The 23,796-nt window shown below is 39.3% G+C and overlaps 4 protein-coding genes and 1 non-coding gene across 5 annotated transcripts; 1 reads left to right on the forward strand and 4 right to left on the reverse strand.

The window, feature by feature from the left end:
- Positions 1 to 198: 198 nt before the first annotated feature.
- On the forward strand, positions 199 to 4,477 carry LOC145894602 (uncharacterized). The gene is made up of 10 exons (XM_082983221.1): positions 199 to 345; positions 783 to 973; positions 1,040 to 1,253; positions 1,357 to 1,496; positions 1,606 to 2,000; positions 2,558 to 2,694; positions 2,815 to 3,005; positions 3,189 to 3,396; positions 3,580 to 3,722; positions 4,020 to 4,477. Exons 1-10 carry the CDS (start codon positions 212 to 214, stop codon positions 4,439 to 4,441), a joined length of 2,175 nt encoding a protein of 724 aa, XP_082839347.1. The 5' UTR covers positions 199 to 211; the 3' UTR covers positions 4,442 to 4,477.
- A 163-nt stretch (positions 4,478 to 4,640) lies between these two features.
- Positions 4,641 to 7,731, reverse strand: LOC145893970 (eukaryotic translation initiation factor 5A-1-like). The gene is made up of 4 exons (XM_082982390.1): positions 7,514 to 7,731; positions 6,841 to 6,945; positions 5,440 to 5,571; positions 4,641 to 5,290 (listed from the first exon to the last, which is right to left on the reverse strand). The coding sequence occupies exons 1-4, from the start codon at positions 7,670 to 7,672 to the stop codon at positions 5,225 to 5,227; spliced, it is 462 nt and encodes a 153-aa protein (XP_082838516.1). The 5' UTR covers positions 7,673 to 7,731; the 3' UTR covers positions 4,641 to 5,224.
- Trnan-guu (transfer RNA asparagine (anticodon GUU)) lies at positions 5,743 to 5,815 on the reverse strand. The gene has a single exon. It is a non-coding gene; the product is annotated as a tRNA-Asn (tRNA).
- A 922-nt stretch (positions 7,732 to 8,653) lies between the features above and the next one.
- Positions 8,654 to 13,602, reverse strand: LOC145894603 (chordin-like). Its single transcript, XM_082983222.1, has 22 exons — positions 13,485 to 13,602; positions 13,259 to 13,362; positions 12,970 to 13,114; positions 12,740 to 12,883; positions 12,579 to 12,678; positions 12,412 to 12,517; positions 12,203 to 12,350; positions 11,997 to 12,117; positions 11,813 to 11,912; positions 11,552 to 11,705; positions 11,378 to 11,484; positions 11,154 to 11,303; positions 10,966 to 11,086; positions 10,798 to 10,908; positions 10,617 to 10,738; positions 10,480 to 10,551; positions 10,270 to 10,369; positions 9,963 to 10,183; positions 9,750 to 9,888; positions 9,612 to 9,689; positions 9,141 to 9,344; positions 8,654 to 8,880 (listed from the first exon to the last, which is right to left on the reverse strand). Exons 1-22 carry the CDS (start codon positions 13,600 to 13,602, stop codon positions 8,654 to 8,656), a joined length of 2,892 nt encoding a protein of 963 aa, XP_082839348.1.
- Positions 13,603 to 15,471: 1,869 nt separating this feature from the next.
- On the reverse strand, positions 15,472 to 23,780 carry LOC145893982 (trafficking protein particle complex subunit 10-like). The gene is made up of 25 exons (XM_082982407.1): positions 23,626 to 23,780; positions 23,291 to 23,511; positions 22,954 to 23,156; positions 22,543 to 22,738; positions 22,216 to 22,327; positions 21,723 to 21,970; positions 21,481 to 21,669; positions 21,018 to 21,155; positions 20,668 to 20,810; positions 20,330 to 20,470; positions 20,091 to 20,237; positions 19,778 to 19,976; positions 19,566 to 19,629; positions 19,314 to 19,510; positions 18,994 to 19,188; positions 18,511 to 18,653; positions 18,263 to 18,420; positions 18,063 to 18,206; positions 17,444 to 18,003; positions 17,278 to 17,382; positions 16,950 to 17,180; positions 16,716 to 16,886; positions 16,505 to 16,652; positions 16,248 to 16,451; positions 15,472 to 16,131 (listed from the first exon to the last, which is right to left on the reverse strand). The coding sequence occupies exons 1-25, from the start codon at positions 23,648 to 23,650 to the stop codon at positions 15,974 to 15,976; spliced, it is 4,440 nt and encodes a 1,479-aa protein (XP_082838533.1). The 5' UTR covers positions 23,651 to 23,780; the 3' UTR covers positions 15,472 to 15,973.
- Between the last annotated feature and the right edge of the window lie 16 nt (positions 23,781 to 23,796).

Below are 23,796 nucleotides of genomic sequence, written 5' to 3' on the forward strand. Positions count from 1 at the left end.
TTAGGCGTTGTCTTGTGTTAAGATTTCTGTTAACTGCATTTGTCGTGCAAACAGGACACAGACATGCACAATCTTGTAAATGACAGGAAATGTGTTTACACACTGCAATGGAACCACGTGATTATTAAATTAAGACCACCTGCTGAAACTTGTTTGAAAAGTGCAACATTGAAATGGTTGTTGCTGGTTGAGAACCACATGTACAACAGTGATGTTCAAAGTAGCGGTTATTGGTGCCGGAGTTAATGGACTGGCATCTGCTTGGTGCCTTGCACAGAAATTCACTGATGTTGAAATTACTCTAATTGCCTCTGAATTTTATCCTGAAAAAGTAAATATTTGCAGGTAACTCTTAACTTATTCAAATCGTGTTAGTTGATTTTTTCTATTTTGATTGGTTGATTAGAGTTATTTACAATACAAATGTCAATGTTGCGTTTAGTTGACTCAAACGAAATCGCCTGAAAAATTTCAAAGCTAATATACAACAACCCCAATCTTATAATCACTAAACTATTCACTTTTTTTGAAGAAATTTAGTTCAAAAAAGATTAAATCATTTTCATTTAGCTGCAGACTGTGCATGCTGTTTCAACCTCGAAGGTTTTATCAATGCAGCTGGCGATTATTGCACTGAACTAACTTTATTCTTATTACAGAAGTTGTGTGATTAATTTATCCTTGCAATGATGTCATACATGAACTTGCGATGATGTCATACATGAACTTGCAATGATGTCATACATGAACTTGCTATGAAGTCATACATGAACTTGTTTTAGTTCGCATGGATTTGGAATTGTGGGAAACAGAGGAGGTGGAGTTGTCGATGGCCCAAATCTCACAAAATTTGTCAAAGAAACCCAGAAGTTTTGTTCGTCTGTGCACCCAACTGAGGCTGAATATGCTGGAATTAGGCCAAGAGATGCCATAGTTATTTTCAATGAGGAACAGAAAGTGATTGACAAGAAAGGTAAATTTTATGCTTGATGTGCATTTTTTGATATGTAGGATCGTTTTTGCAAAAGCATGTTTAAAGTTTCTCCAGCGGACAGACAAAAGCTGGGTTATCGAGAAGTAGCTCAGAATGAGTTGGTTATGTTTGCCCACGTTGCTGAGGAAAGCAACAGACTTGTAATTTTTGAGGCTTTCAGTAAAGCCCCTGTTAAAATGTACAAGTTTCCGGTGTACGTTATTGACAACAACAAATATTTGCCATGGTTGATGAACAAACTTCAACAAAAATATAACAGGTGTGTTTAATATGCTGTGGAATACCTAAGCCTTGTTTTCTGTTTAATTTATCTTGATAAATCATGTTTTTGTGTAATAATTGTAACTTGATTATATTTTAAGTAACCGTGAAAAGATGGTTTCAGTTTTGAAACAAGAGGTGAGTTCGTTTCAAGATCTTGCTTCTTATGATTTGGTGGTCAATTGCTCGGGTTGTGGAGCAAAACAGTTGGCAGACGATCCCATGGTCGTTCCTGTCAGGGGTAAGTTGTTTTACTAAAAAGTTTTTATTATTATTTAATTTCCTGTCTTGTCATACTTGTGTCGTAATAAATTTAAAATTTCCACATATTATTGTTTTTTTTGTCGTAGGTCAATACATGAAGTTGGATGCCCCATATGTGGACAAGGTGTACATAGCTGGGGATATCGTGATCACACCTCAATCCAATTATGTTTGTGCCGGTGCAACATCCCAATATGGACGATCTGAGACTCACCTACATCCTGGTGACAGCCACAAGCTTAGATATCAATGTGAGACTTTATTTCCTGCCCTGAACACTGCCAAGTTGATCTCAGCTGAGGTTGGTGTGAGGCCAGCAAGGATCGGAGGGGCAAGATTAGAATTGGAGAATGTCATTGTTGACGAGAAGAAATTACCCGTCATCCACAATTACGGCCATGGACCAAGAGGTTATGCACAACACATGGGCTGTGCAATAGTGGTGGCTGATCTTGCATCAAAAATCTTGTCAACAACCTCAAAATTATAAAAACTAAAAGGGTGCTGATTCTGCATTGATAAAAAATTATATGCACTGCATAATATTTATTAAAAATCATGTGTTTTATTTACTATGCAGCAATTTTATTCCTGTAGGTACAAATTTGTATGAATTGTGTTGTATAGTGGTTAGCATCTGGACATTTCTTCCCGAAGCTTAGTCTGGGTTTGATGCATTGCCTGTCAGTGAAGAGTTTTGTATTCGCGATACATGCAATCTAACATACATGACTAAGTGTGAAATGTAAATAAATATTTTTGTTGAAATGTTCCCAGATGTTTTTTGGTCCACCAAGCCCCAATATGCAAGTTCGTTAGTGCAAAGGAAACTCGCTTAAATTGTGTTCTGCGATAGGATGTTGTGTTTGGTGAACTAACAAACAGAGGAAGTTAATTATTGTCCTACTGTATTGTGTAAGTTTGCTGGCGAAAATAAAACAAACTCAATTGAACTTTGATCCCATACGTGAGTTGCTGCACCAGAAACATTATTTCAAACGAGGTTCATGTTCCAGAGTCAAATGAGGTTGACCAACAATGTCGTCTAAGATAGCTGTGATAGGTGGTGGAGTGCAAGGGCTTGCCTCTGCTCTGTGCATTTCTGACCGATGTCCTAACAATGAAATTACTGTAATCGCTGAAGAATTTTATCCAGAAAATGATAATATTTGCAGGTAAGACATCTTTTTTTAAATGTTGCTCCTGTTTTGAAGTGATGACATCAGTTAAAATATTTTAAGCCTTACCCTCTTGACATCTTACCCACACAAGTTTAACACAGTTTTGTTTTAAAGCTCACATGGTTTGGGGATTGTTATCAGTGCAAGATCCTCTCGCATGGACAACAAGCAGATCGCAGATCGTGTTGTGGCAACACTGGAATACTGCTCAGCCCTTCCACCTGTTCAAGCCAAGAAAATGGGGATTCTAAGAACAGATGCCATAGTATTTTATAATGAAACTGAAGAAAGTTTGAACCAACAAGGTAAAAATATGAAAACTTTGCTATGAAAAGTTTCTCATCAAAACTTATATATTCTTTGTAAAAATGATTCATTGTATTTTAAGACAATGTTGATTACTTTAAAAATATAATATGGTAAACATTTCTTTTTACTGGTTTATCAATCATAAAACCATATATGAACTTTGGCCGTAATGATTTCAGTGACTAAGGAAAACAGATTGAAGTTTGGGTACCAGAGACTAAATGAAGTTGAAATGAAGCCGTACAATTATGTGAAAAATAATGGAATAATGTTCTATCATGACTTCAAAGAAGGTCAATGGATTGTCTTCAGGGTCCCCACTTACGTCATTGACCTAAACCTTTACCTTCCTTGGCTCACAAGTCAGTTAAAGCAGAAAATATCCAGGTATTTTTTCTCCCAATTCTTTACACAAGAGCATTTTTTTTAAATTGAAATTGTTAGTTTGGCTTTTCCATTATTTTCTTGATTAAAAGACTTTGCTTTTTTGAGTATCATAAAGTTTAGGCAAACATGAAAATTTTTAAATTTGTGCTACATTTTTACCAAATGATGACCTTCTGTGTAAAGGAATGGAAAGAAAATGGTTAAGTTTGAAAGAAGGAAAATTAACTCATTTGCTGAGCTTGGCCCATACTACCACCTAGTGGTGAATTGCAGTGGATTGGGTGCCGGCAAATTGGTATCGGATCCGAACCTTGTTTCAATGAGAGGTAATTTGCATTAATTTTGCTACATTTTTAAAGTACTTAAAGTCAAGAGAGTTATGGTGGAATGCATAATGCATTATTTAATTGTATGCAAGGACAGCATGTCATCAGGAGTGGTTGAATGGGGTTTGTTGTGGTCAAGATACCAGTGTAGTCGGTAGAGCATTGGACCTGATAGTTAGCGCAGGATCGCCAGTTCAAACCTCACCAGAAGTATTGCTCAGAAAGTGGCTGATCCAGCTTTAATGTAAGCGAACCTGACAAGGTGAAATAGTAATTACCATTTATACTTCTACACAGGACAGTACATCCGTGTAAGCGCACCACTCATTAATGAAGTTCTCCATGCTGGAGAAACCATTATCGTACCTAGAAGCAAGGATGTTGGAATGGGGATCACCGCTCAAGCTGGGCGATACGACACCGCACCTGACCCAGAAGATACCGCCGATATTAAGCGACGTTGTGAAGCTCTATGCCCTGCACTGAAAAAAGCCAAATTCCTATCCTCCGAAGTCGGTCTTCGTCCTTCAAGGGTCGGAGGGGCCCGGGTTGATTCAGAAATACTACAAATAAATCCGAAAGAATCTTCGGAAATCCGAAGCCTTCCAATTATTCATAATTACGGTCATGGTGGAAAGGGTTTTGCCCAGCATTGGGGGTGCGCACTGGAAGTTTCAAGCATGGCATCCCACTACTTACAAGACACAGCCAAACTATAATCTATCTGTCTGTAATTCACTTTAACCTACGTTTAATTTGCATGAATGTAATTCAATCTGACGTTTCAAAAAACGCGTCTACACTTACTTTTGTTCATAACAGGACCCGAGAAGAGGTCAATAACATGCTGTAGACAGTGATGTAACTTCCAACAAACAAGCTTTCTGCTGCTGTTAGTTTTCAGAGGGTTCACACCAATACTTCATGGGTCTTTATTGCCGATAATTAACTTATTTTTACACAAATTCCAAAAACATGCTGCGCATGGTCGGTCTGTGGTTACAACAAAAAGTTCATAATATTACGTCATCAACGTGTTGGTGATGTCACGTACGCACCCAACCACCTACGTAAGGTCTAAACACCAAATTCAAACAAGATATTTAAAAACTTGAACCGTGAACGAGCAGGGGCGCGGGGCCAAAGGGCGAACACGTTGTTATGGCAACTGGAGAAAAGAGTCATGGACGCTTTTGAAAATGGGGAATACCCCCATGGACAGACGTCTGACGGCGAACAAAAAAATGCGAAACAATTCGATGCGGTTGGTGGAGGGCCGAGGTCACTGTTACCCTTTTAAAAGCATATTTATCAACCCATGCATTTGGTTAAAACATAAAGTTGCAGGGGTCGCAAGCAATACAGGATATGTCCGAAGACTTTTGAACTTTTTAGTTGATAAGGAGTCACATGAGTATACAAAGCTAAGATAGTTTTTTTTCGGAAAATTTAGTTGTTTACTATAGAAGACCAATTCTATATTCAACCCAAATGTCATGAAATTAGTCTTTGGAAGCTTTCTTAGATGATATCACCAACTCCCTTCCCATGGCCTTTAGTACTGTGGCCTAAAACGACAAATATATGTTAAGATTTAATAACCTCATAAATAAATTTCCTTTTTGCTATGTAACCATGATTTAACAACTAACAATGTTTCTAACTACTACTTGTTTGGATAAATGAATACAAACAATATATAAAGGAAAAGACTGACCATTATTTCTTGCCCATCCTCATGAGCTTCCTTAATAGCTTTTCCAACATCCCCATCTGGCAGCTTAAGATCATTGCGTACTTCACCACTCTCGTCCATCAGTGCGAGATAACCATCCTCGATATCAACAACCTAAAAAAATGTCTCTAATTTCTTTTGAATGTTAGCCTAACAATTTCGTTATATATTTGGGTTAAATTAAACAACCACAACTATCATGAGGTTTGCAGGCTTGGCAGCCCAGGCAATGTAGCCTAGCTGAATCAGCCACTTTTTCCTGACGGAGCAAGATTTGAAAAATCAAGCTCCCGGTGAGGTTTGACTCACGACCTTGGGCTAAACAGGCCCAACGCTCTACCAACTGAGCTACAGGAGCGCAGTGGTTTCACGGGGTATATTGTGGGCAAGATACACTGGTGCACAAGCGCACAACTTGCCAGGCAACCTTCACATATACGTAGGGGATCTCTACCACTTGTCAAATCTTGCTCCGATATGTCAGGAAAAAGTGGCTGATCCAGCTGGGCTACAATGCCTGGGCTGCCAAGCTTGCAAACCTCATGATCCCGATACGTTAGCTGTGATCGCCAAGCAAGGACCTGCGCAGTGGGGCGATCCTGCCTATTGTGCCATTGCATGTAATATTACAACCACAACTATTAAGAGTACCCAACACACTGGGGTTGTGATGAGGTGAAACCGAACCCGAATAGATTCACTGAATATAAGCAGAGTTTTCAAAACCATGCAAACCCGATTAATGTGCAAGAAGTGTTGGCGTTTTATGCCATTGGGCCAGGATGAACTTACAAAAATAATCCCAGTAGACACCTTATCATAGTGACGATGAGTGCAACAAGTACAAGTCGATTCGAGTACAGATGTATGTAACAAAAACACAGAAGCATATTTGAAAATAAAAGATCTTCAGCCCTGTGTTGTCAAACACTAGCAATAGCGGACATTGTTGGCCTGTTTGAAAGTAGGCTCAGTTGTTGGTTTCTATAGTTTACACACTTTGCAGAAATATTTGTTGTATGACAGCAAACAATGATTGGTCAAGCAAAACACTTGCACGCATGATGGAATCGACCTACTATTGATGTCACACTTACACACGAATATATTCGGGTTCGTGCAAATGTTTTCTATTTCAAACCCAAATCTTTGTCCGTCTGGCACATCCCTATAGCATTCACAAGGTAATAATATTTCAAAAATTGTTTAATAATCATAATCGGAAACAATTTTCATGTTTACCTGAACCAAGGTAAACTTGATAATTATCGCCTCAGTAACAAACACAAAAGTGTTTCTCTCTCTCACAACCAATTTAGACTTGGCCAATCAGCCGGGTTTAATTTTCTAGAAACATGATTGTTTTCATCTGCTCATATTTACCTGCATTTCCTTTCTTGAAACATTTGGAACGTTCATGTTGTGGGTAGATGGACAAATATCCTCGTATTTCTTTCCATCAAATATATCCAAAGCGACCATGTGTACCTTTCCAACATATTTGGTTTGAATTTATCTTTCATAAACTTATATACTCTTTTTTAAAATGTAACAAGTTATTGTTGACAAATCCTATTTGAGGTTCCCAACCATTCTACTTCACAGAAATATTGAAAAAGTTTTATATTCTGCTGAAATGAACTTTTGGTCAACCAGGAAGGATTAGATTATTCAAACACATTGAGCATTTTTTTCATTTAGGAGGCTGTTTACACTTAAAACTCTGTTAAGTATGAAAAATAATGGACCCATTTCTGAGATAGTGGAATTCCCACAAAACTGATTGGAAACAATGTTGTGTGTGGATGATATATAATTTTGCAAAAATTTACTGATAATCCGCAGAATATAATTTAGTTCATACATTAACACATAAAAACCATTGCAATCGTTCCTGCAATATCACTGAAAAAAAACCTCTGCACAAATAATAAACTTTCCAGAAAACATCACATGCACGGCACAGAAAGCTGAACATATAGCTATCAGACTTTATATTGCACTAAAAATATAACAGAAAACAAAATTTCCAAAATATTTATGACAAAATACTGACCTTAGCATGTCCATGTTTACCGGTTTTGGATGTGGACATTTCCACAATTTTGCATGGCTTGCCCTTGATTAAAACATGTCCGTTTTTGCGCAAAGAAGAACACTGAGCTGGAAAGGATTCAGACGCCCCAGAATCGCCAGTTTCAAATGTATCCTCCATCTTTTTAGCTTTGACTGAACTCGGGGCAGTAAGTAAACGATTTTATAAATGTCCTAAGATTCTTAAAAATCGCAAAATAAATGGAATAGGTTTAGGCTTACAACTACATTCAACCCAAACATTGGACCAAAACATACTACTGTTTCATAAATCTACAGCGTTTTATTTTTACCCAATGGCCTTCTTTTAAATCTAAAATTTTGTTGTTGAAAATATTCCAGACTGGAAAAAATGTCGTGCGCGGAGGATATATCCTTTGCGAAAATTTACCGATAATCCGCGCAATATTAATAACCTAATGCATTAACATACGAAAAACGTTGCGACCATCCGCGCAACTAACGATCGCCGAAACGAAATCTTCCGCGCAAAAAACAAACTTTCCAATCTGGAAAATATTTTATCAACAAATGACTTTTACACTTTCGTCAGTTCTCTCTGGCATATTTTACAACAAAAATCCATCCATCAACAAAATATACACTGACAACTGTTTTAAATAAATTCCATATGTTTTTTCCCTCCATTCCACAATCTGTTAACTTAATCTCCCAACCACGTTTTTCATACCATGCCGACATCTTTTCACGAGAAAGGATCTCCCTACGTCACATCCGATATAGCGATCACCAATGTGTGACGTGTTCACATAAAAATCACACAAAACTTTTTTGTTTTCGGAAAAACTTTTTAAACACCTTTGTCTGCAAAAACGTATGCATAAAATATGTGTTTTATTTATTGAAAAAATTGCACCGTGATAACAAAAATCGATAAATAGGTAAGTCACGTGCAACGATAAAATATTTAAATATCATAAACAAATATACAATACACTGTTTTAGCAAAATATCGGCCAGTGTGTACATGCAACTTTTTCTGGGAGTTCAATTTACGTCCGCTTTTGTTTCTTGACCCTTCTGCTCCTTATTCCAGTATTTTAACGCTTTGTTGCACTTTGTTACGCTTCGCTAGTTTCCGTCATGCTTCAATTACGTTACGCGGACAAGTCCATCTGCACTTATATTTGAGTCCTCTTTCATGGGTGTAAAGGCATTCGCATTCAATGCAGCTTCGTCCAACCATGTTCGGTACCGTCACGCTCCATTTGGCCCCACGTGCGTACAAGTCACGCCCGAATGAACACATTCCGGCGCTGCTGTCGTCCTGTATGTCACGTGATCCCATTCTATATCGCGGTGGAGATTCTGAAATTTATAAAAAAAAAGTGATAATTAACACAACATAAAAGAAATAGCGTTCATCCATGGTCTCTAACTTCTTGCCTTTATCCCTCGTAATACATGAATAGTTGTGTGTGTAACCAATTAACTTTCACCAACAGTAAACTTTGAGATTTTGAAATAGTTTGTATCACGTTTCAATTTAAGTCATTCATGCAATTTATCTGCTGTCCTAGAAATATTCTCGGAGAATGTTTCTGCAAATGATTGACTGGGTCGCCTACCTGGACATGCCTTGCAACATTGGCTGCGATGCAATCGTATCGGGTTGGAACACGTGACTGGCGGACACGTGACTTTCTCGCAGGTAACCTCTCCGCTCATCCGACATGTGCAGTTAAGACAGGGTACGACACCAAACAAGGGTGAGTACGGAGCCCACGACGAACCGAAGCGGTGAAGTTTTCCGTCGTTCTCATCGTAGCAACCTGATGAACAGAAACAAGATGAGGGTCTTGAAGACGTCGGAAGTCCAGCGATCATTCCAAATTTATCGCTTGATTTTGACGAAATATTGGTTGCGATTCTTACAAATTTATCCACAAATATTTTTTTATTTTATTTGCAAGCAGAAGCATATTCCTTGCTTCGACTAAAAGTTTTACAAAATCTTAACACTACTGAAAACGTTCCGAAACATGTTTCTCAATTAAAAACTGAAAAAAAATTTTCTCAACAACAAAGTTTTAAATTACCGTCTGTGATTTGCTTCGCTTCAGTGATTTCGCCCAGATTTTGTCTGTGAAGATTCAAAGAATTCTGGAACAAAGAACCTGCGGGAGATGGCAACGCTTAGATGTTTCATCACAAATATTTCATTAAAAGTTGCTCACCGATGGGTAAACCTTCTTCCTTTGCTGAAATACCTCCGAAAACATCGTTACAAACAGGGCAACACTCTCCCTCTAGCGCCACCGGGCGACTGCATGTCAGACGTGGACAAAAAACTGGATCGCACACTACACTGCCACCCTGCGGAAATGATAAAGTCAGTTTATCGTCGTGAAGCAGTGAAGACGCTTTGAGCGAATGTAATGTTGAATTACCTCACAAACACATTTTGTGCACTTCTGGTCGTAGTTTGGCGACCACTGGCTCCCGTCCGCCCTCCAGTGGCCGTCTGAGTAACACGACATCGGATCCAACTCCAAATGTCTTTGCGTGACATCTGGAGCCGTCCAGTCATGCACCAGTGCGTTCAAATCGTCATAGCGCGACGGCACCGCTGACGGTGATGTTTTTTCATTGGAATCATCTTTGCGTGGATCTGTGTGAATTTCACGAAATTTGTTGAATGTTTTCTTTATTGAAAATTCCAATAAACGAATCCACGTTGCTTAAAAACAAACTTACGAAGGGGATCCCCCTTTCCTAATCCATTCCTTCCTGCGCATTTATTGGGAATGTGGATCTGACCTCTAATTTCACCTTGGGGGTTTCGCTTTGTTGCAATCTGAGGAACACAATACGTCACATTAAAACTGTTTGTGTTGCTTAGCAACCCGGAGCAACTGCACAATTTTTTCAATGAGATATCAGCAATAAACCAGCCACTCTACCAACCTGGATAAATGCGGTCCCGCGTGCAAGCTGTAGGTAAAGTTCCGACTCAATGTCTCGCAGAACTCCTCTTGCCTGGAAACAAGCGGTGTGAGTTTTCAACCAATCAAATCAATGAACTGTGTCACGTGAGCACAAACCTCGGTCCCATAAAATCCTTTCAGCAACTGTTTGTGTTCAATCTCGCTTCCAGAGATTTCAGCGAGAGAATGAATGTGAGCGGATACGCTTGAATCGGTGTGAGTACTGAGACCGGCCACAACTAAACGTCAGCAACAATTAATTATTTTCTTCCAAGATTTTACATCTGAACCAACTTACCGATCTCGTAATAGAGATGACACTGTTCATTTAGCTCCACCCAAGCATGACCGGCTGACCCAGTGAACACTGGAGGGCGCATTAGCGCACCAGCCAAGGGAACCGGCAAACCTGTATGAAAAGTAATGTTGAATTATCCGCTAGGATCACCACGTGTTTGAATTCTACCTCTGTAGCGGGCCTGGTGCCCCCCATACATGAATGACGTCACTCTCCCACCGAGTTCCCCGCTATTACTTTGAACTGTTTCTACTTTAACTCTGACGTGGTTGCTCAGCAAAAGGTGTAGCTAAAAATATACCGAGGTTACGCAACAATCACCTTCATTGACGTCATAATAATCGACAATAAAGCACCTCTTTGCCGTTAAGAACTTCAAGCTTTCCTTGTACTTTCCCATTTTTATATTGTGACGTCACATCGGCAATACGACGTGTTCTCTTTTTCCGGTAATCCCCCATAAGTGATACTGATGTCACATCGCTTGTGAGACCCACGAGCGCCACCTAGTTATTGCAGAGAACCGATGAAAAACTTTTGAGTCAACAAATCCACCAGGAATCGGTGTGAAGATACTCACCTTGTACGAAACACTGTTGTCAGAGTTAACAGTGATGACTGCCGAACCTGATGCTCCTGTGCTGGCCTTCTGTTTACATCCGTTGCCAGACAACACCGCTTGTAGCACTGTGACATAACCATATGTAAGTATTATGTAATAGTGATGATTAGATCTAAGTATGGGGTTACTTACGGTCGCAAGTTACTCGTGCTGTTACATTTCCGATGTAAACTTCGGATTTTTCGCCACTCTCAGAAGCAATGTTCAGTTTGACCTGGAGAGACCCTTCTCCCAACCTTCGGAGGATTTCGGAATTGGTCGGCCAAACATCGGCAATTTCCTTTTCCTGTAAATAGTGATAGCGAATTAGGGGGGGGGCTATCAATTTGTGAATTGTAAGTCGCCAAGTATGTTACGTCATACAAGAATATTTGATTTAGAATAAAAACTTACATCTTGATCCAACTTTCTTTCTATTTTCCTCAAAATCACCCCATTGTTGTCAACAAGCTTAAGAAAGACTTTCGTTCCGTTACCAGATGACAAGTTGTTCCTGTGACGTAATATGAGGTTTTACAAACAATTTTACGCGTCATTTCTAAGCATAAATATAAACTGGTTAGTTTGAACCCTCTACCTGAATATCACGGCGAAATGCAGCCTGCTGAATCGTTGACGTCCCAAAGTCATCATGATGAGAGCACCTCTACTGCCATCTTGTGGAAGGAGCTCAGGGGACAAAACTGAACTAAAGGTTTCTGGAGAAAAACGACAAGTTACGTCACTTGACACGGTTGAGTCAAAACTTCTACTATATGATGTAATAATATAGAATGTGCGTACCTCTGTTTAGTGCCCGATGTCTAATAACTTGGCCTGAGCAAGAAACATTCATGTTTGGTTTGCTACTCGTCGTGTCAAAACTAACTTTTAACCGCAGGGTTTTCCTGTCCAATGAGTGCAGCACATTCTTCGGCAAGTTTCGCCAAACCTTGAAATGTAGATTTTTTAAGGTAAAATCATGTTTAGGAATGGCGTTTCTTGATACTTACCCCGCACACAATCGGCTGTTTCGGTTTCGGTGATTCCCCACCCACGTGATCGTACAGCACTGTGTCGTCATGGTTGAGTAATTCCACCAGGCTGGGACGTGTTGAGCTGAAGAAAAAGTTAAAGTTATTGAGAAGATTTTAGGCAAAACCACAATAATCTAACTTACTACAAGTGGTGAATGGTGAAGTGCAAATTTCCACGGTGCAAAGTCAACGTTGCGCGCATCACTTGACCACCGTTGTCGCTAGTGAGCAGAGACACGAAGCCTTTGAAGAATTATAGCAAGTTAATTACGTAACTGTCGTTTTACTGACGCAAAACACTTACTTTTTGTTTTGGAATTTCCTCCAGATTTCGCGTCTTCGTCGTTCACTGCAGTGTCACTCGACATCGAGAGAACACGAGAAGAAAGATCTGCCTCTGCCGCTTTGGACGAAAACACCCTATCGCCCTCCCTTTGAACTCCGACATCTACGAACAAATATTTATACTTTTGAAAGAAATATTAAAACTAGTAAACAGTTTTACGTCACAAACACCCTTTGACGTCATCTTACCATCGGGACAAACTTTACAGCACTCCCCTCTGGGAACTTTAGCGTTTTTACACGTCACCGGTTCGCAATCCTTTCTGACGTCATGACACGTCACCTTGGACATGGGTCTGCCCACGTTGAAAGGTGACCTTGCCGGTCCTTCTATCTGATACGTAGAAGTAACAATATTGATTTAGTGAGGAACCGATGGAAATTGTACAAATATTATTTCAAGATTTTTATGAAGGAATAACCTTCATTCCAACCCCGTTAAGTCACAAATATGATGAGGCGATATTGCTGATATTACCTTTACACAATGGCAGGTGTAACAGAACATGATCCCAAAAGTGTTCCCGAGGTTTGGATGCCATGAGGATCCGATGGCGTGATATTGCAAACCGAACGTACAACCTTACAACAAAATCAAAACAATTAAACCATTATTATTTAACACTTCTATTGTCGATTGAAATCGGGCATGACAAAAATAAAATTTTTGATTATTGAATTTTTGCTCAAAGCAGAAAACAAACCTCTCTGGTTCCCCCTTGCGGGAATTCGTCGCATGTCAGGCTTCATCGGAAACAAACAATCCACGCGACCAATCAGAAACCACCACGTAACAATGATAAGCTTCGCAATTAGATTCATGTTTATTGGATGTGGTTGCGCTGAAAAGTTTTTCTGCAAAATTTTAAATAAATCTTTCACTTTTCCTGCGACCAAGAAAACATTGAATAATATTTAAAATAAACTTTTCGAAAACACCCTGGCATTCGAACGGTAAAATATTTATACAAAATTACCAACAACAATGTTATTAAGACCCACACAATTATCAGATATTCACTGCGTTAAACTTTACCTCACGCTTTGGTCGCAAATTCCTCTCTTTAATTTTTTTCCAACAGATCCTCCCCCAGGTTTCTGTGAATCTAAACTTCTGTGTTATTGATCCGCTCCCCCTCACCATAAATACGCGATATCCTCCTTTTTCCTTCTCTGTGTCGTGACGTCACAGTCTGGCGCGCGAGTAGGTGGGGGGGGGGGATCTCCAACAGCGGGCCGACAAATAAGTGAGGGGGAGGGTAATTGTTTGCAGGTGCAAAAATAATTGTTGCAAACTCAAGTTGCAGAACGCCCACATTTAAACGTTTCACTGCGTTGATAAATTTATATTTGCGAACTTTCGTCAAGTTTCCATCTTGGATGCCTCATGTATGAAATATTCTCGTAAAAAAACTGTAACAGTCACTGATCTTACAACAGAACTTTTACCAAAAAACTTCCCATATTTTGCAAATGGTGATGATTATAATACATAGTGTGAATACAGACTTCGGTACAACCTGATCAGCGGATTGTGAAAATGCGGAAACTCGGTTGGAATTTCCTCCTAACTTGCGAGGTGCAAATCGCACGGTAACCTGGCAATAAAGCCAGTGAAGGTTATAAGAACATCCGGGTCACAAACTCACCGAAACCGTTTGACCTGGAAGGCTGATACGTTCCAAGGTATGTGTTTTGTTCATCACAATGTTCGCAAACCTCACATGTGGTCAAACTGTTGGATACTTCAGAGAAGTTTCCAAATAGTTTCATGAACGTAACAAATATTGACATTGTTCCACAATTGAATTACGCGACGTCATACTGTGACGTCACACCTGTTATGACATCAAGCTGTGACTAAAACTAACTCGCGCTAACTCTGTTTTACTTGTTTGGAAAAAAATGGCAAATTTGAGTTAAAATCTTGCGTAAGTAAATTACCATAATTTACTTGAATAATTTCTTTCTTTAAATATGCAGATACTTCAATAAATCTACTTGGAAAAGTATTGATGCAGAACTTGTTGCAATTTCGTAAAAAGTTCCAGGGAAAATATTCTTGGACGGGAGCGCGGTGGAAATGATGCAAAGATTATTTCAACCGTGCGTGATTGAATTTTGACGCTCGATAGAAGTGTGAAACGAGATCTTATCAAGGCGAATTAAAACTCTTATCAGTTGTAAGCAGAGCGTGAAGTCGCGCACAATGAAGTCTGCCGCTGTACGATCAATTAGTGGAAGATAGTATGGGGACTGAATGCATCATGATGGCAATTACTCGTGTCTGCTATGTCTGCACACATAACAATGGCCGGCCTTAATACAGCGTGGCGATATTTCAAAACTTGTTTACAAATTGATGTAATTTCAGTGGACAACCTTAAATGCGTTTTTTTCTGTCTGCTGACTTTCGTAACTGTTTCAGACAAAATTACTTAGCACTTTCCAAAAAAATTATTAGCGTGCAATAAATGTTAGATAGAAAATTATAAACTTGATTTTTAACCAAAAACTTGTCAAGGAAACTTTATTTTAAAATTTTTACGACGAGATTTAAGTCAGGGGAAATTTTCGAATACAAGATGGACGGGAGAGTTTGTGATTCTGTTGACTTGGGGTCAAACGATTAACCTCTACTTAAAATTTTATCATGAATTTTACAAAATTTGAAGACATAAAAAGTTGGAATTCCAATTGCCTCTTTATTGCAATGAAACGTGATAGTGACGTCATAGAGCACGGATATAAATTGTGTATCAAGAGGTAAAAATATGGCAGAACAAGAAACTTAACAATGCAGCTCTTCATTGTTACGTGACAATGGTGATGTGACATAAAACGAGTTGTGATTCAGTAGTTTGTTTCACTGGACAGTTTATTTTAACCCAAATTGCTTCAGTCCGGGGTTTTCAAATACAAACCACGTGACAAAGGTATTCTATCCGGGTAAAACCTGGGATATTTCAACACAACAAAATCGCAAGTTCAGAATGCAATTGAAAGTTTAGTTTCGTTAAACACTTAACTGAAATATGCTCCCTAAAAATGACGCAAATATTTATGACGCCACAACATAACTTTCTACGTCACAGCGAAGGTACATTAGTTACGCATGATTGCACTCGTCAAAAAACGGGACAATTTATCTCATAACTCTGAACGATGACGTAACAAGCCGAAAGTAACTTTTCTATAGTTCGGTGACGTTGGCCGTTACGTCATCGTTGTTCGGTGGGGGAAGGACGTGGACTTGGTGAGCGCTGTGATGATGAAACACCTGACCTTGTTGGAAATCTCTCAACCTTGGAGGTTTTAACACCGGACTTTGTGTTGAACTGAGTTCCTCATCTGCAACGATAGTTGGTCACCATGAGTTGAGGTTTAATGTGAAACATTTGCTTGGAGTTTATGACATCAAACATAAAAATCATAACATAAACGACATAGAGATCACAAACACTTACCAAATTCGCTAGAGCGACGCTTCATAAATCGGTGAAGCAGAACGTAGGGCATGTGCAACGAACCGGAAACCAAGGGCATAACCTCTACAGTTGCCGTGGCAACGTGTACGGCATCTTGGGTGCTTTCCCCAACCCGAGAGGCGGGCATACTTAGTATTCCACTGCTCTTTCCGAACACGGCCCAGCAACCTCTAGTGTCCATCACTGATCGAAATTAATTATTAGAGGTTTAACATTTCTATGTGCCGATATATTACCCTGGAACATGAGTAGTTGTTGGCCGTTGCTGGTCGTTTCATGCTCCGGATCGTCGCGCAAGCGAGTGACCTCAACGCGTAATGATGTCATCACTCCATTACGTATCTCTTCCGTTTGATCGATGCGACAAGATATCGAGTAGATAGGCTGTAAACAGATGAGACCACGTCAAATCGATTGTAAATCCAATGAGCGAAACAAAACACTCACGCGCAGGTTTTCCACTTCGAAGCGGTACGTTACGGTGGAGGTGACGTCATCGGTGACGCCATTAATCCGTGAAACAAGTTCGACGTTTAATTGAGCTGATGTTGTTAAGGAGTTAAATGGAAGGGAGATTATTTTCCATGCGAACATGGAGGAACCCAGAGGTCGGAGAAACTGAAATCACAAAATACGGGATTTTAACTCGGTGACTTAAGTGGGGGAACATGTCTCTCCAACCCTTCGTTTGGTTCCATTTAAAGATTTGAAACTTTTGACATTGCTCAAGGTCAACTTCGGGTCGGACAGCGTCAATGCTTCTGACGTCACGTTCTCAGCCGAGACAGTTAGTATCCTGTTTATGACGTCACAACCGGCAAAGGACCACGAACAACTAAATTTAAGGGGGCGTTTGCAAACGATTGATGACGTCACAGAGATCTCGTTTCTCCACGGCGTTGCCACAGTAACCTAAAAACATTTCAGGTTGGAACAAAGTACTTGTTACGTTTATCTATGAACGAAATATGTTTTGTTTATTTCGTCATATTTTCAACCCTGTAACAACCTCGTGAGTTGATTCGTTCTCTGATTTCCCTAATGACGTCATAGGTGGTAAAGAGTGGTTGATCCCAGCATCCGACTTTGAAGGTGCATGTTTGGTTGAGAGAGACTGCGTAGAGGAATCAAGTTTTAAACCAGTTTCAATCCCCCCCCCCCCCATCATCACTCACCTTTCTAAGAACAACCGGAACAAATTCTTCGTCGTCAGAACTTGATGACGACGCCTCAGGATATGACGTCATGGTAACTTCTTTAGGTTTTATAGAAGGGGAAGATGAACGCGGCGTGGTAGGTATTGTGACGTCATTGTCGTCCAGCGTAACTTCGATCAGATCACCGTTAATACGTAACGAGGGAGTGATTATGACGTCAGGATCGTCGGAAGGAACCTGTGGCCAATCATCAAAGTGGGGTTTCCCGGGTTTCGGGGATTTCCCTCGTGTAAATTTGTTCTTCAAATTGTTTTTACTTTTATTCAGAGAATCCCTCAAATTAGACAAGCGGCTTTGTTTGACGTCATCTAACGATCCCGTATTGCTGATTACGTCATCACCGTTGACTTGCGGTACATCAGTGACGTCGTTGTGTTGTGATGACGACGACGACGAGGAGGAGGGAGGTTTGTTGTCGGGCGATTCTACAATTGCTTTGTGACGTGGCGTCGATTTGGGGGATCGGGAGTAAGTGGCCGGGGGGGCGCTGTGGGTTCTTCGGTGGGTTCGGTGAAAGTCTGTTGCCAACAGGAAGAGAATATAAATTATTGAGATTTCCGGATGATTGAAAACTCACCTAATGTTTGAACGAAAGGTGGCGCCAGACATAAACATGCGAGTTTAATCAACAACGTAGCGTTATACGTCATTTCCGGCAATTTCAAGTTACTCTCGCCATCAGATGTCACTAGAGATGGCTTGTCAAGCTCGGATACATCGCCTACAAACATAGAAATGTTAAAAAATACAGAAGTTGTTAATTCGTAGTAGACTCACCGTTGGGTGCCGCAAGTGAGCATTTTGTGACAGCCAAAACTTTAACACTTGGTGGCGTTGTAAGTTTTAGAGTCGAGTATTTTTCATCGTCGTCAGGGGCAACGTAATCTCCTTTGTTAAGTATGACGTTGAAGTATTGCGCAATTCCGCTTATCAAACTAAACAAGAACAATCAAAGTAGATGCGAAAATCTTGGATAATTTCGACCTTCAAACACAAAATATATAAATTGATTTTTATAGATTCACCTCGAATCTTGTTCGATGTAGACTCTGGGTTGTAGATAGGACACGTGGTAGTTTATGATTGGATGAATTCGTGGAAGCACGAAGTAAGTTTTGTGCAACGATAATCTCATCTGTTGGAGGGTCAGCATCCCTTCCAAGTTAGTCTGAACAACCAACAAGTCACGCCCAGAGGTTACCTCCGGTCAAGGTCAAAATAAGCACGTTCTTTGGCAACTCTGCTTTAGGTGTGGATTTTTATAAGTTTCCTTTGTTTTAAGTTATTTCAGAATGCGGGGCAAACTTTCCCAAAGTTAGGAATGGACAGTCATGGTTGTTTTATGGACAGACTGAGGAACCACCAGTGAAATCACTGCTTAAAACTGTGTTTATTTTTTCTTCCAAGTTTTATTCCAGCATGCATGACGTCATCGGGACTTTCCCATGATTAAGATTCAGTTGTGGACACAAACTTCAGAATAAACGCAAGCAGATTGTTTGATTTACCTTTAAGGGCAGTTTGACCTGGTTTAACCCCGGGTGCAAGGTCACCTGTTTGACCTCTAAACAAAACTCGTACGTTTCCATAGTGACGGAGGTGGGAATTGGCTGTTTGCCGATCTGTGATTGGCTGCTGTCCTGTCTGCGGAGTAGGTCGTTGGCATGACGACAGGTGATACCAGACCATGACAGCGTTCCGTCCTTAATTTAAAATCAACAGTGTTTACCAACAAAACACAGCATTTTCGTACTTCTGTTGTGCAATACAGTATTTCTACACACAAATATTTATAAAGTAAACCCTGATTTAACAAATTCGGAATTACATTGTGTAAATCTCTTTGGGCGTGAAGTGAAATTTTCAACGGAAAAGTTTTGATTTTCGAACTCTGTTGGTTGTGAGAATAGAAATCATACAAGTCCACTTTGCCAACGTCATCAAGTTCGGCGAGCTGATTGGACATAAACTCTCTACTGCTCGTAGTGGAGGCAAATCGCTTGTGACGTTTCGATTTCACTGAATCTGCAACAAAGTTGTTTGAAAGTTGGTTTTGCAGTTTGAACACAACGAACTTCACCTTTGCTCAATTCGTTTGTGGGGAAACATAACAAGGATCTCGACCCCTGGTCATCGTCTGAATTCTAAACAAATTGGAAGTTATCAAAAATCATCTCAATATTAATTTAATAAAGTTTTAAAATCCAAACTATATTAATTTTGGAGTACCCATAAACAACATTAAATAATAAAAAATCACTAGGAAACTGCAGTTGCACTTAAGGGACTTACCTTTGAGAAGAAAGACGATAAACTTATTGAATCTGGGGCAGAATTTTGGTCAATTCCATCATCTGGTCCGAGGTGATCCAAACTTATCTGCACGGATTGAAAGGTGATGGGTTCTGGTGCATTGCTTCTAACACTGACAACAATGTGGTGCTTTGAATTCTGCCTCAAACTGGTTTCAGCCGGAACAAACTGGATCGAGCTGTTTCATTGAAAAAATACTTTGTCATGTACAGCGATATAATAATAAACAAGTTCCAAAATATTTAAACTATAATCAGGATGTTATATCAAATGTAAGTTTATTGTAACTCACACCACGGAAGCCATGGGATGGATATGGAAGGCAAGAGTATCGTCACCGAGGTCTGTTGCAAGCGATTTCAACTCATTGCAATAAAAACTACGTTCTGCTTCAGTAACCACACTGTCACACATGAGCGAGTAACACAAGTTTAGGTATCTGCAAGAAATTTACAAAAAACAGGGTTGGGTTTGCACACAAGACAGAAACTTCATTTTGGCAAAATAATCTGAGAAAACATGAGAATTTACTTTTTAATGCTGATCATTTTCTTGTAGCATCTTGCCAACATTTTGTTAGCTCTAGCATGAAGTAGGGGCCAACCATCAATGTCGTACATCTTCACAGTTTCAACAAGATAGTTTTCAGCTTGGGTCGGTTCCCCAAGTTGTCTGGAAGCAAATATCATTATGCTATGTTTTTTCACAAGATTTGGTTTAAAATTTTTTTTAACAAAAGATGTAAAACAACTTTTAGCATAAAACTTTACAATAAATGTTTACGGAACAATCCAAAATACTTTTTACAACAAAAGAATACCTACAAATTTTAAGACCAAAATATTTTTGAGATAAAAAAAGTTGCTCACAAATAAAATTCTGCAAGATCGTTTCCAATACAACGGACAGCTCGGAAATGTCCCATGTGTTTAAAAGTCCCCATCGCGAGTTCGGATAATTCAAAGTATTGTCGTTGGAAATGATTCTTGGACGAAAGCGCTTCCCTCAATACCTGATAAAACATTACACACATTTTGTTACAGTTGTTGTTTCACAAAAGCAATAATTATTGTAATATTTTGCAAAATCTATTTAAAAATGCAATGTTGGATAGTGCATGGTAAACAGAAATAGACCAAGTGCTTAGTTTGTGGCAACAAATAATACGACTGTCAAGCACACAAACCACCTTAATATAATGATCCCTAATCATACTGACCAGGGCAGGAGCTTTTGCCTGGTCCCCCCTCTCCTCCCCCTCCCCCATCCCGGCAAGAAGATCAACCACAATTTGTAAATGTGCCGACGTCACCACCATCCTTGGTACGAGGCCACACAACTCTCCAAGGGAATAAAGCTGTTAAACATGAGTAGAACTAATGTTAAGTGCACAACGCTATTCAAATATTTTCAAAGAAAATTTAGCCCAAATAGAGATAATATTAAAATTTGATGAAGTGTGTTCTAACTTGGGTGGAGTTAAATGACTTTAAAAAGGAAAGCCAAAGCTAGGATGCTGTTGATCTGAACAGCTGCACTTGAAGCTGGCAAAGATCAACAGCATCCCAGCTTTGGTTTACTTTTTAAAGTTATTTTCTAACTTTTTTTTGATTTTACAAACTTTTCCTTTTTTTGTTTCTACAGATCACAAAATAGTAAAAAGAGTTGATTTTGAATCCCACCTTCATCCTTGCCATGTTCCACAGACTTGCGTTCTCCAACACAAGTTGTTCTGTACTCATGTCACAAATCTGTTCAGTCAACTCAGCTTCTCCTTCATTATGCATCTGGGCTTTTCTTTGCAAAGCACCGACAAGTTCGAGACAACACATAAACATCCAACAATCAACTGCCCCAGCTGGTGCACCGATCTATTAACTCAAATTATTATTTTGTTGGTAAAACACAGATTGAATCACCGAACCTCCAGTATCTTAATCTCTGTCGGAATGGATTGAAGAAAGAAATGCATTCTCTGCGCGACTTCGGAAACTTTTCCCATCTCGAACAGTAGGTGGCACAAGCGAGCAAACAAATAATTTCTGATGTTAATGATCGACGCTTTCCCTTCCATGATAGTTTTCCGTGCATCACCATCGATTCGTTTCCATAGCAACAGAGAGTGCCAGTGCATGATAGGTTCGCTGAAGCGTGACAGCCAATGTGCAATGTCTGGAGATGAAAATTCTTGTTTATTATTTCAAAGAGTAATTATACCCAAGTGTTGCCCAATTGTTTTTCTTCATGGAATCGTTCAAGGTTATTTTATTTTTCAAGAAGAGATTCAACTAAAGTTGCGAATAATGCTCACTTCCAGCAATGCTCATGGCACACTTTTACTTGACAGACAAGAAAATACACAAACTACAATAAATCCTGGATGCAACAATACTGCAGCAAATTTGCATACAACCTACCTCCAGCATTTGCATTTAAGACATACTGAGTGAACATGGCATCTAGTTCGTCATACTGAACCAGGGCTGGTGAGAACATTCCCAGCATTTCGTACATAAAGGCCAATTCCTCCTACAAAACCACATGTGGTTGTTTAATTCAATCATTCAAGTAGTTGATGTCATTTGAAACAAATACAACAAATCCATTTTGCAATAAACCCAATGTGTTTTATGTGCTGGGATATAAGTTACATAATGTTGAAAATTGGGATGTTAAAGCAACATATTTACTCAATTGATGGGGAAGCTCTTAACAGAATAATAGCTTGAGTGCGTGAACATCACCTGTAATATAAAGTAGGAACAAAAATCCCAAGTTTTTTCATTTCGTCTTTCGCGTTCAGTTCGAACTCTCTCCTCATATTTAGAAACCACGACCTCCATACAACGCACAGTTTGGTTTGCGACTTTCAATCCTAACGCTGTCCAAGATTCAACACTTTTTGTTGTTTCTTTGGTCGGATCATGGAGTAGATGCAATCTGCCAAATATAACAACTATTATCTACTGAGGTTAAATGGAAAAATATCTAATCCATCTCAAGCCAAATCAGCAAGAAATAAAATCAAGACAAAAAAGCATTTTTTAAGATATTTGCGACAAAATAAATTGACAATCTGGTTTAAATTGCAAAAGCAAAATTCCATTACTACATTCAACCACAAATAACCACATTCATTCACGAATAATCATCACCTTTCAGGATTTTTTGAACAGAAATCAGCTTTCACTTTGTCTGGAATTGACATTCGTGGTATCGGAAGTTTTGCTTTTGTTAAACGTGACAGAATGTCACCAACCACAACCACTATCATCCACTCGGTGTCTTTATAACTTTTGAGCATGTTGACCCACGATGCAATTTCACTGCGTATCGATGATTTGTATTGATCCATGTCCTATAAAACATATTTTTAGAAAACCAAAGATAAAAAGCATTTGCCATCACATATGAGAAGCAGTTCCAGCAAATTATCCAAAGCAACTACATTTTAATAAAATATTATCCTTGCAATAAAGATAAACAACTTACACTACAATCAGTCCAGAACACATGGAGATATGGTCTTGTTACAAGGTCTGTTCTATCCAGTAGTGCAGTTGCAAGAGGCAATATTTTCACTTTTAGCTTAAACTTATGACTGGCTCTGCCATACGTCCGACGCCATTCCACTGCTTGGTTGGACAAAGCTTGGCTCAATTTCTGAGATAATGTCAGGAACAGATTTTCATCACCGGATTCAGAAAAGGAATCTAAACCAAAGATATTTTCAGTAAATTTCCTGAAGTTCCACGTAACTATTTCATTTATATAGACGCAGGATACACAAGTGGATGTTGTTTTCCCAATACTCTATGAACACTCACAGGTTAATGTGGCTTTGTCGTCCATCAGAAAATTTGCAAAAGTTGCGAAGAATTCAATCTAAAAATTATCATTCTTCTTCTTCAAACCACTTTGTTGATGAAACAGAAAAACGGAAACCCACTTCAATAAATTATGTCATATTACTGATCTTTTATTCACCTGCCATGAGA

Source organism: Ascidia mentula, chromosome 3, assembly GCF_947561715.1.
Source record: "Ascidia mentula chromosome 3, kaAscMent1.1, whole genome shotgun sequence".
Classification (NCBI taxonomy): Eukaryota; Metazoa; Chordata; class Ascidiacea; order Phlebobranchia; family Ascidiidae; genus Ascidia; species Ascidia mentula.